The sequence below is a fragment of the Pelobates fuscus genome, chromosome 1 (genome assembly GCF_036172605.1).
Source record: "Pelobates fuscus isolate aPelFus1 chromosome 1, aPelFus1.pri, whole genome shotgun sequence".
NCBI classification, from domain to species: domain Eukaryota; kingdom Metazoa; phylum Chordata; class Amphibia; order Anura; family Pelobatidae; genus Pelobates; species Pelobates fuscus.
This window is the reverse complement of record NC_086317.1, coordinates 30,884,033-30,897,832: the sequence shown is the minus strand read 5'-3', so window position 1 is coordinate 30,897,832 and position 13,800 is coordinate 30,884,033. Positions and strand designations below refer to the sequence as shown.

General features: G+C 40.8%; 1 protein-coding gene across 1 annotated transcript in view; it reads right to left on the bottom strand.

The window, feature by feature from the left end:
- Positions 1–13,800, bottom strand: part of ERG (ETS transcription factor ERG) — a 214,836-nt gene that overhangs the window by 143,254 nt on the left and 57,782 nt on the right. Inside the window, exon 2 of the mRNA XM_063447272.1 lies at positions 4,802–4,898. Within this exon, the coding sequence (XP_063303342.1) occupies positions 4,802–4,840 (39 nt within the window). The 5' untranslated portion in view covers positions 4,841–4,898. The remainder of the gene's footprint in view (positions 1–4,801; positions 4,899–13,800) is intronic.

Genomic DNA, 13,800 nt, shown 5'->3' with positions numbered 1-13,800 from the left:
TATGGCTATTAAGCTTACAAGACAAACATACCAAATTCTAAAATCGCTCCATATTAAAAGTTTATTTTACTCCTTGTGCTTTGTGACCTGTAACTACAAAAAAAACCTGAAAATCCCAGACACATTATATATTCTGTAAATCAGAACAACTAAATTCATTTATTTTTAATTACTTTCTTTAACCTGCACTAATTAGGCACACATTATTATTGCAAAAACTGTACAAAAAACACAAAATGTTTCTTTTTTTTTTGCATTTTTCTGTATTTTTTTTAATAATAAATAAGCATTTATATATATATATATATGTTACATCAAATTAAAGCCCTTTCTGTCCTCTAAAAACCAGTATATAATATGCGTTGGTGCAATAAACGAGAGAGATGCAAATTGCAGTTGAACGCATACAGCAAGAAAATGCAAAAATTGCTTGTGTCATTAAGCGTAAGACAAGCTTCTGAAGCTGTGTCCTTAATGGGTTAAACAGCAGGGAGGAGTATACGCTGAGGTATAAGTGGGGGTGTCACACTGCCTGTCTGAACTTGCATGGTGGAATGATAATTAGCTCAACTCGAGTTTCTGAATGGCTGCTGGTAGCTAAACTCAGGAAAACTATAATTCAAAGAGTGTTTTACAAATGCAGGGAAGATGGCTACCTCACTAGCGAGAGCCAGCTATATTTGAGAATATCAACTTGTACCCTTAGTTTGCTGTAGCATGAGCAGAAAACCTATATTTGTATTATTCAATGAAAATGATTTCAATAAAGATATTTTCAGCTGTGAAACATATTTTAATACTCAATGTTTTCACGACATACCAGGCATTTGTTCAGAGAAATCGATGTAAAACAAAAGATATCTATATCTGCATACACCTGCAGCACCGGACTAATACGGCTACAATCTCTACTTCAGAGAAACACATATTCTAGAACAGTGATGGCGAACCTATGGCACGCGTGCCACAGGTGGCACGCCGTGCCCTCTCTGTGGGCACGCGGCCACAGGTCCGCCATCACTGCAGAGTAGGCACCTGCCTGCCCGAAACGGCAGGCGCCTACTCTGCTTCCGGGTCGGGAGGCAGGGGAGGGATCTTTGCAGCAGCTCCCCTGTCCTCCCGCGCGATGCTGTGTGGAGCGTTGCCGAGCGTTACCATGGCAACGCTCCACACAGCATCGCGCGGGAGGACAGGGGATCAGCATCACAGATCCCTCCCCCTGCCTCCCGAACCGGAAGCACGGCCTGCCACCACCGGACCACCAGGGATGACGGTACCACCACCGGACCACCAGGGATGTGTCCCCCCCCCCACTTCATTAAAGGTAATAAGGAGGGAGGGGGGGGGGATACTGACACACAGCACCCCTACCCCCCCCCTCCAGAAGTACCCTTACCCCCCCAGCACCACCCCTACCCCCCCCAGCACCACCCCTACCCCCACAGCACCACCCCTACCCCCACACAGCACCCCTTCCCCCCCCAGAAGTACCCTTACCCCCCCAGCACCACCCCTATCTCCCCAGCACCACCTCTACCCCCCCACAGCACCCCTACCCCCCCAGCAGCACCCCTACCCCCCCCCAGAAGTACCCTTACCCCCCCAGCACCACCCCTACCCCCCCCAGCACCACCCCTACCCCCACAGCACCACCCCTACCCCCCCACAGCACCCCTTCCCCCCCCAGAAGTACCCTTACCCCCCCAGCACCACCCCTATCTCCCCAGCACCACCCCTACCCCCCCACAGCACCCCTACCCCCCCAGCAGCACCCCTACCCCCCCAGCAGCACCCCTACCCCCCACAGCACCACCCTACCCCCCACAGCACCCTACCCCCCCAGCAGCACCCTACCCCCCCCCCCAGCAGCACCCTACCCCCCCAGCAGTACCCCTACCACCCCCAGCAGTACCCCTACCCCCTTCAGCAGTACCCCTACCCCCCCTCAGCAGTACCCCTACCCCCCCTCAGCAGTACCCCTACCACCCCCAGCAGTACCCCTACCACCCCCAGCAGTACCCCTACCACCCCCAGCAGTACCCCTACCCCCCACAGCACCCCTACCCCCCCTCAGCAGTACCCCTACCCCCCTCAGCAGTACCCCTACCACCATCAGCAGTACCCCTACCACCCCAGCAGTACCCCTACCCCCCACACACAGTACCCCTACCCCCCCCACAGCACCCCTACCCCCCACAGCAGTACCCATACCCCGCCAGCAGTATCCCTACCCCCCCAGCAGTACCCCTACCCCCCCACAGCACCCCCCTCACACACACACAGCACCCCCCTCACACACACACAGCACCCCCTCACACACACACAGCACCCCCCTCACACACACACACACAGCACCCCCCTCACACACACAGCACCCCCCTCACACACACAGCACCCCCCTCACACAGCACCCCCCCCAAACACACACACACACAGCACCCCCCCCCAAACACACACACACAGCACCCCCAAACACACACACACAGCACCCCCCTCACACACACACAGCACCCCCCCACACACACACAGCACCCCCACACACACACACAGCACCCCCCCCACACACACACACAGCACCCCCCCCCACACACACAGCACCCCCCCCACACACACACACAGCACCCCTCATACACACACACACAGCACCCCTCATACACACACACACAGCACCCCTCATACACACACACACAGCACCCCTCATACACACACACACAGCACCCCTCATACACACACACGCCCCCCCACACACACGCACCCCCCCCCCCCCCCACACACACGCAATTGCCGGCACTTTAAGGAAAAAAAAGTTGGCATGTATTGCGGTTTGGGCACTCGGGCTCAAAAAGGTTCGCCATCACTGTTCTAGAACATATTATTAAACATATTAAATGGTTAAATCTCACAGTTAACAGCAATAAAAGCCAGATAACTACAACCTATTAAAATGCACATACTCTTGGTACCTTGAGACATAATGGAAGTTCGCAGCCCCTTTTCCAGAAAACCGTAGTTTAGGAAACCTTACCAGCTGCAGTATACGATATACTTGAATATACATACAGTGCGTTACAGAACTCTTACCTATTCAAATAATTTTACGTATCTATCTAGCACGAAAGCCATCCTATTTATAACAATATCATCGTAGATTAACAAGGAAAGCAGAAAACTATCAATCATTCATATTATGTGGCGTGATCTTGCATTATAATTAACAACTTAGGAGGTCTGCTCATTAAGTAACAAGTTGTGGTGAGGTCGTAACCGATTTTCAAAATTAGACCACAGGAGCCAAGACTGATAAAATCTCCCACTTTATGCTAAAACTACCTATTTATATGGTTATCTACTAATGTGTGAAGTGTCAAAAGATCAAACTGAATTTTCAAGGAGATATTCTAAGCACTAAAACGACTTTAGCCTAATTAAGCAGTTTGGATGTATAATGCAATGCTCGGAGGTCTCAATGCTCAATTCTCTGCAGGTTAGGAGTTAAATCCCTTTTGTTTCTGTTTATGCAGCCCTAGCCACACCTCCCTTGCCTGACTCGCACAGCCTGCATTTAAAAAGGTTTTCATTTTTATCTTGTAGCACAGTGTGTTCACTTTAGAAGTTTGCATCTCCTGCTCGGTTAATTGAACTTTGATCACATACAGCAGACTATGGCAGGCCATTAACAGCAGGAAATATGAAATTCTAAATTAAGTACACTGTGCAATAAAGTAAGTTTAAAAAATAGATCTTTTTTTTTTTTTTTTTTTTACAAGAAGTGTATAGAAAGACAGTACAAGTTGCATGCAAGGGTTGTTTGACCAGAAGCAAATCTACTGAAAATAGGGCCTATGGCAAGCTCAGAAATTGTGCCTCTGTCCCAACATCTGACACCCATCTTTTGATAACCATAAAATTAGCTAAAAATACAAGCTGTATGTTATTTGTATGTGTATGTGTGTGCTGGTGGGAAGTGATATGTGGTGTGTGCTGGCAGTATGTGATGTGTGATATGTGCAGGCTGTATGTAATATGAGTGGGGTGAGCTGGCAGTATGTGATGTGTGATATGTGCAGGCTGTATGTAATATGAGTGAGGTGAGCTGGCTGTATGCAATATGTGTGTGTGGAGTGAGCTGGCTGTATGTGATGTGTGATATGTGTGCAGGCTGTATGTAATATGAGTGGGGTGAGCTGGCTGTATGTAATATGAGTGGGGTGAGCTGGCTGTATGCAATGTATGTGGGGTGAGCTGGCTGTATGCAATATGTGTGTGTGTGGTGAGCTGGCTTTATGCAATGGATGTGGGGTGAGCTGGCTGTATGTGATGTGTGGTGTGTTATAGCTGTATGTGATGTACGAGTGGTGTGTAGTGGCTGTATGTAATGTGTGAGATCGTAAATAACGTGCTCTGTGTAGCCCCCTAATGTTTGGCTTTCTAAAAAAAAAAAGGGGGGGAACTATGATGCCTGGTGGTCCAGCAGGGAAGCATAAAGTTTACTACACCAGTGGATGCAGACCTCAGTAATTGCTCCCTTGGCACTCAGTGAGTTAGAGTGCAAGCTCTGACTCTATAAAGGGGTCTGGAGTGTCCCTTTAATAATACTCCTTGCCAAGCCAAAGGATGTCAGATGCCAAACACAATATTTGTGTATACCATGGCTGCATGACATTTTCCTTTATCTTTTTTTTTACCTCTTTTTACCAAAGTAGATAGTATTATCATTTGTCTTTATCCACCCTTTATTACGTAGTTCTATAATATAGAAAGTTTTTCTTTAGTAGTCCATACACTCTGGTAGCAGACTTACTTTGATATAGGCTGATGGGTCTGGAACAGTTTGAATCATGTCCTTCCCGCAGTATAGCTTACATGTCACACATTCAGTCCGAGAGGTGGCCAGGCTGCTGAAAGTATAAAAACAAATGTTCTCAGAATTTTGCTTAATTACACAGACAAAAAAAAAAGCTGTGGAATAATCAGTACAATTCCTTTGGAACAAATAAAAAAAAATTCAAATATGAAATAAAAATGTAGGAGGTCCAGGAATTCTCTGTTTTACTCCTGTGTTAAATGTTACCATTGGGCTTCAAACGTTTAGAGCTCAGTATAAAAAAAACATAAAGAATTCGATTTTAGTTAAGGACTCTTTATAAATATGGAATTCTGACTTTGATTTTTAACTTACATTTTTTGTGTCTGTGAAATCTATTTGAAGTAAAAAATATTGTAAACAAACCTTTCACACACAAAAAAGGATTCATCTTAAAAAGAAAATAGTAATGTTATTGCAACTCACACTAAACATGTTAATATAGAAATACAGAAAGTGCAGGAGCAATCGGAATGCAGTCGTTACAAAATGGCAGACCCGAGGAGATGGAGATTTTACAATTTTTTAAACCAGCTTTTTCCATTTTTATTTTGTCACGCCAATAGTTAAAGTCTATGGTAAAGATTGGTATGAATGTGTGGTATTAACTACTTTGCATTAATTGTCCTTACCACCAAAATAATGGTCTATAGCAGGCTTCCCCAAACTCCGGCCCTCCAGATGTTGCTGAACTCCAACTCCCATGATTCTCAGCCTATCTATTTCATTCATAGAATCATGGGAGTTGTAGTTCAGCAACATCTGGAGGGCCGGAGTTTGGGGAAGCCTGGTCTATAGTGTGTGAAATAGTGGTGAAATAGTGCTCTTCAAAACCAACATCAAATGGAATTCTTTTAAAGAAATTCGACTTTAGCTGCCGCATATATCAAAGCTCCAAACGCTTAGAACACACGAGCTTCCTCGCAAACAGTTAATTAACTGGAGTTGATTTACATAGTCTATTTATATAGGGGTATTTTACATTTTTACATATGAGTCTATTTACAAGGGGCTCAGGGAGTAGCCCTGTCTTCTTCTACCATATGTGCAGCCGAGTAAAAGTTCATAAAAACAAGTTAGGGGACCGATGGTTGTGCTTTTTTTTTAACACCTGGCTGTCCTGCAAGATTGTGGTAAAATACGTTTGCAATCCATAAGCAAACCAAATGTTTGAGTGCAGTGCCAGACAAGTCTTGCTACACAGAGGCTTGTTTTATTGAACTAATGATGAACACTTTATAGAATATGATGCCATAGGGTTGTATGTGAAGAAAAATGGATGGCTAGCGGCAACTTTTAACTCATGTTAAAAGTCACTGAATTGAGGGAATGCCATTATTTTCACCGTCTGCTGTTTTTTTTTCCAGTTAAATCCCACAGCTGAGATCTTAAATAACAAGTACAACCAATGAGAACCATACATTCATATCCTGCAGCTAAATCAATTCATCCACCAAGGGTGCAAGGTCAAAACTGTAAAAAGTAGTTAATTCAGGAGGACCAGGGGGCATAACAAAGTAAACTCTTCATTGCTATATACATATTTCACCGGTGACATTTTGGTTTTGTTCAAGTCAACGAGCTTCCTGATTCAGCAATTGGACCAGTAGAAACCCGGATATTATGGATAATTTATAGGACTTTACACATTTTGGACTAAAATTGCCAAACTGGAAAAAAAATTCCAATACTTTTTCCAGGTTTTGCTGTTTTGGCGTAGTTTACATTTTTCTTTTCAATTCTCCGTAATTTTTGATTTATTGAGATAACCCACATATCTTAAAAGAACTGAAATCTCTAAACCCAAAATATGCTTGATTGCAGCACATAAACTTGGATCTCAGTGGACGGTCACTAAGGTATGAGAGAAAAGCCATATGTGCTTCATCAAAATCTCCAAGACTTCTATGGTCTGAATGTGCATGGAACATATTATAACACAAAATATAGAACACTGGTAACAACGTATAACAATGATTGGACAAGATGGGGGCTCCCAAGCAAAAAGGAATTATGAAAGAAGTGCATATTTCAACTTCCATTTAATTGTCGTTTTCTAACCTTAGAAGTACATATTTGTTAAATATAGGGACTAAGGAAACATATAACATTTTCATAAATTCTTTTCATAAAATTTCCCTTAAATTCTTTTCAGACTGGTAGGGGATAAAAGCTTTTCTATGTTGATAGAAAAAAAAAAACATGCAGTTACATTGTATTTATAATTCCTTTTAGAGTCTTTGGGTTTGTTTCCTCTTATCCAGAGTCATTTATTTCTTTGACTTTACCACAACACTGGATTATTGATTTTTGTGGAGTACTGTATTGGCAGGGTATTCATTCCCAGCACGCACTGTTCCCTCTGTGCACGATCTGTGAATAGACCAGCCCTGAAACATGCCAAGCTATATTCCTATCACTTTAGTGTCTCTTTGCCCACAGTGCCCCCGTCCCTCCTCCCTGCAACAAATAAAGGTTTAAAAACCCTTTAATTTACTAATCTTATGAAAGCGCCAAGGTCCCGCTGTGCTGGCTCTGTCTTTGCCTCTAAGAACCAATGCTTTCCTACGCTGGATGTCCTCATGCACAGCGAAGCACCTCGAATGACTGTCTGGTAGACAACCACTAGAGGCAGTCTTAACCATGCTATGTAAACATGGCAGTTTCTCTAAAACTACAATGTTTTACAATGTATACCACATGCAATTTGCCTAGAGTACTTTATAGTCCCAAGAAAACTATAGGATGTGGTTGATGTATAGATTGATTTGTAAATGTTTCTGAATGTTTCTAATGCCAAGTCAACGATGGACAACATATGACAACATACGACAACTCCTCCAAACCCCATACAGAAACAACAGCACTAGAAAAGAAGGCTGAATAGGTTTAATGTCTATGTCCAGTCTTATTTAGACATGACTAAACGTTATGAACATGACTATGAATTATATAAGAGAGTTTTTTTTTTTATTTAGTAATAAGTCTACCATTTTATCTTGTGCACTTTATAAATCACAGATACATGTATAAAATGACTGATACATTGTCGTTGCATTGTTGAATTCTCATTTTGGTTTTAAATCAAGTTCTTATTTTTCATTTTTTCTAGAATATATAATCCTGATTTTTTTAATTTTTTTTGGAATGACTCTCTATCTGCAGTAGCCTCTAGGACTAGTTACAACATATTTACTACACTTACTTCAGGGGTCAACATACAAGCATCACTCACCACTTGCAGGTGATTTTTTTGTCTTGGAATAGGTGCAGGGTTTGTTGAAACATTTCAATATGCATTAAGTGGAGTGGCACTTGCTAAATAATCTCCATCTGTGGTGCCTCCAGACCAGGGTGGACCATTCCCAACGTATAAATAATCATGAAGAAAGATAAAGTTGGACATGGTGTTAAGTCAGATTTATTGGACAACCATACAACGTTTTGGCTCCAAATGTGAAAAAGACTCCTATGGGAGTTGAAACATATGTTTTTCCAATAAATCTGCCTTAATACCAGCTCTAAGTGCCCAATCCTACATTCTTCATGATTATTGATGCAATGTGAAAACATGTCATGATTGGTAAATTACAATTGTAAACAGTGAAACATCTATAACACTGCCACATATTCAAAAACAAATATGGCTGGGGGACATGAGGCCCAGCATGTAACAAGAGATAGAATTGGGGAAAGAAGATCAACTGTTTCAAAACATCTATCGAAATAAATGTTAATGTTAATTTAGTATGACCTTAACCCCAATATTACCCAAGGATGGCCCATCAGATAACCTCCCCTTTTCATTCACCCCATGTTGCCTCCGCTGCTTACTACACTCAGTGTGTGGTGGGTGGAGGGTAAAATATGATATTATACAAATCTGATATATGTCCCCCTACCCTTTCCTCCACCTTCTGGGCAGAGCATAAAGCAATAACAGATATGGGAATGCCCTGTCCAATTAGTTCCAAAGGTAATGGGGTTGGCGGAACAGTATCCTTATTGATCCTCAGAATTAAGGAGGGCCTTACGGACCCTAGCTTTCCCTAGTTTTGAGGAAGGGTAATTTCATCAGGGAATCCATGCAATAGCAACTCATGTTTTTCCACAGAGATCAAGTCTTTGTTTTTGCCCTCAACACCATATGGGTACATTGTATTCAACTGGTGGGATTGTGCAGGAAAGGGTTATATTATGCTACACTCAATTGGCTTGATTTCCCCTGTTACATGAAGGCTGATTTATTTGGCAATAGTTACAACTCAAAGAGAGAGAGAGTGTATGTGTGTGAAAGAGTCAGAAAAACTGAGAAAAAGCTAATTTTGTATTATAGTGAAATAATGTCATCAAAACTTCTGGATAGATTGTTACAGTTATTTAGCTAATTAACGTGATCTGGGCACAGTGTCCCTATTGCCCTTAGTCCTGCAATGTAAAACATTTTGGTTTTAGAGAAACTCTCATCTTTACATTTCAGTACTAAGACAGCCTCTAGTAGTGCTTCCGAGAGTTTACCGGACTATAGGTCGCTTAACTGATGGTGAATGTCCTTACGCTTTGCATGAAGACATCCCTCAAATCCCCATAAGAAATCCCCATAGTCATAGCTTTCCTATGGGTAGGGTCTAATGTGCTTGTGAAAGTCAACACGCATGCCCATTATGCCCCCCTTTGGATGACGTTGAAGGAGGAAGAGCGCCATCCGAGAAAGACATCGGCGCAGGATCCAGTAAGTAAATAAAGGGGCTGCAAGGAAGGGGGGATCAGAGGGCACTATAGTGTTAGGAATACAACTTTGTATTACTAATACCATAGAATCCCTTAAAAGCACAAGTCTGGGTCAAGGGGTTTCTGATTGTCTCTGAAAGTTCAACATGGGATATTGTCCCCAAATGCACACTTGTTTGATTGTTTTGAATTAGTGCTAGGGCCGAAATGACAGTTCTTTTAGTCTTAGGGAAGAAATGGATATAGTCCCAGTCTATCCTGAGTTACACTCCCAAGTAGTTCCTCTTCAGTTATAGCTAAAGAGGAACTAAGGAAACAGCATTGTGTTGTTTATATATATTTAATGTGTTTATGTCATATGATTTAGGCTATCAACCAATTTGAAACAGTTTAAGCCAGATATATAAACAACAATTTTACTTATGAATATTACGTTTTTTTTTTTATTCTCTGATACTGAATGTATTAAAATAATATTACATGCACAGTTTACAATTCAGATTGACGCTGTTAAAGCAGAAACGCAGTTTTTGTTTCCTTGTAGTGATTTGCCCACCCATCTTGTCTTATGAGCTTGCCGTGATTAAATAGTTCTAGAGCAATCATATGAATACAAATGATGGCCCTGTTTCAAGTCGCTGACGGATTAGATCTGGCAGGAGTTTGGCTTGGCACAGCTTGTCCAAAGTACCCATTACTCGTTTCTTAACATGGGGGGCTTCATTCTCATATCTCAGCTGGAAATGATGACAAAAAAACTGTACTTCATGGAGAAAATAGCATTTGGACCCCTTTATCTGACTTGCTTCCAAAATGAACGCTTGTTAAAAGTGTGCACTCCACTAACTAAGTCACTCTGTAAAAAGTCTCTGACACTACATAAATCAGTTGTTTGTGTCATGTGCCATGTGTGTTTAATCACACACTAGAGAACTTAGTTTCTATTTCTTCATAGCCTGACAGCTAAGGAACATCGAGCAAGGTTCTTTACCTCTATGAACACGTCATCAAACTATCTAACAGCCTTTACCCACAAAGCTTTTCACTTCAAAATCTGCTGGCTCTGTATTACCTGCTAGAGAAAGTTTACAGCTGTGAGCAAATCTCTACAAACACCATTCAAGTCTGCACTCGAAATGTGACATAGATATAGCGTTATTAATATTTTAATCTCCATCCAGGAGCTAAGAGTTCTATAAAAGTTCAGTATTATTAAGATGGAAAAAATGAAATGACAAATACGCCCTAAAAGAAGAAAAATGAAAACAACCCAAAGCTTTATAAGATTATACACCTCAGAGGCAAATTAGTAATTTCACTGCCCTTTTAGAATGAAGTCAGTTATTTCCAACTGCAGAGCCAGATACGCCACACATTATGGTTCCCTGTAATTTACGCAGATGACACATGGCATGCCAACATGTTTGTGCCATGAACTCAATTCACACAATTCGAGCACAATATAGAACATGCCCAATTCAATAGAATTCCTTCTGGCTCAGCTCGGCCGAACAATGTCTGCTGCATCGTTTTACTGCATCGTTTTACTCTAAAATATTGAATTCTGGCTCACTTCGTTATTTGAGGTCCATGGTTGATACTTAAACTTCACAGTATCCATGAAGAATGTAAGCCATTGACACATATTTGAGCTATACTTTAGACAGATTAAAAACAACAAATCCTATGAGATTATGAGAAGAGGGCATGGCTTGTTTAGGAACAGTCAACTCAGCCTACAACTCCACCTTTTTTCTCCATGATAGCTTATTCCTCAATGTTTCTATTCTGGGTGATTACCGTAGTTGTGGGTAATTCTAAAAAAAAAAAAAAAAGTAAAATAGAGAAGAATGTGGGATTTGGATTACGACACTTGAATTGGCATCATCTAGTTATACACCGCGTTTAGAACTACAGCACTCTCGACCATCAATGAGATGCTGCTTGGATCAATATCATCGCAGTTGTGCACCAGGACTTTAGTGTTTGCCTAATTTTTAGGAAGCATAGAAATAGCAGAGAGTATTAATAGTTATATTGGTTGTACTTTTGGAACTGGCAGGAACAACTCTCTGCATGTCTGGAACACTGGAACATATAGGGCACATTGCATATGTAATATAATGTAATATGATATAATATAATACAAATCAGCTATGGTTGCCTAAACTATATCATTCAGATTTCAATTACCTGCAATTTGGCATTTAGTAGACTTGCACATGGTGGGAAAAGTGAGCTTGGCTGAACCATTTTCTCTCAAAATAGAAATATTTTCATGACACCCTAATTTCGGCCAAATGACTCGGCAGAATTTTGGAACCGAGATTCCAATTCAGGAACCAAATCAGAACATAAAAAGGGCATGAAATGGGCCAATAAGTGCACTGAAAAATATATAGATAATATAATATTATGAACTGCCATTTGGTTTACAGATAAAATGAGAAAAAGTAAATAATAGATGGTGTTTATATATATAATATCTAAATATAGATTTTTTTTCACTGTTCTTCCTTTTTCCCCCACTATTGCTCACTACTCACTTGATCTCTGAATAAAATCAACATTTAGTGGCTGCACCTTGTCATCATCTTTTTAACCCATCAGTCATCACTTTTTCTGGTACCACGGGTGGAACTCCGATTCCCGAACCAAAACGAACATGCACGGCCACTGCCGTTTTTGCTTGGTTTGTGATTTGGGTAGAATTCAGCTCAGAGTTTAGGAATTTGATCGATCACCCGATCAGTACAAATTTAGCAGGTTTGCCCGAAATGAATCACCAAGTCTAGTTTTTAGTTAATTAACTCGTAAGTGGTTTTTTTTGTTTTTTTGAGGCCTATATCTTAAAAATAGTTTATTTCAACATGATGCTCAATTTCGAATGCGTATCATAAGACATTTTTATTCATTGCTTCCTCTCCCAACATCATGTTTATTTACGCTAATTGTAAATTCTTTTTAACAGCAAATTAAAAGAAATGCAGCCCATATAATCCCAATCTAATTACTCCTTGCTCCAGTACTGGATGGCACCATGCAGAGAAATAAATGTATCCGACTGCATTCTATCTTTTTGTATCTGTCTGCTTCCTCTCTATGTCTGCATGTATCTGTATTTCTCCTTCTATACGCCACAGCAAGATTTGTTCATCCTTATGGCTGTACACATTAAAAAAAAAGAGAAAATTGGAGGTAGCAGAAATTAAAAATATACAGAAAAAGTGGAATAACCAGAGAAGAATATTAGATATTGTTAAAATATCACTTTTAATAGTATATATAAAACGTCCCAAGTGATTGTGGACTAAACCAATCCCAAACAACTAACAACAATAAATGACCAGTCACTAGACAGGACTAGATATGTCCAATAAGTCTTTGTCAAAACAAATATTGAATGGTGCCATAGACGGGACTAAATATGTTTAATAAGTCTTTGTCAAAACAAATAATATAAATCCCTATGGCTGTATAACAGAATCCAGAAGAGAGAGGTGGGGAGTGAGGGCTTTGAGAACTAAGTACACTACAGGACTTCTTTGAAGGCTGTAAAGGCATGTTATAAGGATATATGTGATCCCTTTTATTAATCTGTTTTATCAATCCTACTATATATAATAAAAGTGGTATTTTAAAGTAACAGAGATAGGTTAACGGATTATCAGCTAACCCATATTGACAGTTATGGGGAAAAGGCTCTTCAATTAATAATGATATGGGTACATTTTAGTCTCTTGTCCAAAATACTGGGCAGGAGGAACCATACAGTCTGGAAACATTGCATCCGTTCAATATATCTGGAAAAATAATATTGTGTAAATACACATCATTTGCATTCTACAGGTATATTCTGAAAAAAATGTTTAATAGATAATTGCTGTTTTATCTCAGTTGATGGGCTACACGTGTATCCTCTGTCTCAAATAAAAGTTGTATTTGTCTTCTTTTTCCAAAGAGAGAACTTAGTGGAGAAGAGGTTGAAAACAACTCCCATAAACTTTTATAGTTTCTATCCCTGCTTCCAAAAAGTTGTAAATATTCACAAACGTATTCTCAAGAATGCACAAAAAACATAATTTTCTTGCAATATTTGTAAGGGAACAAGCGTTTCCATAAGTTCTACAGCTGGTTATGAACTAGGGGTGGGCATGAGTGCACAGGTATAAATCTTTACTTTTAGTGAGGCTGAGGATTCTGGG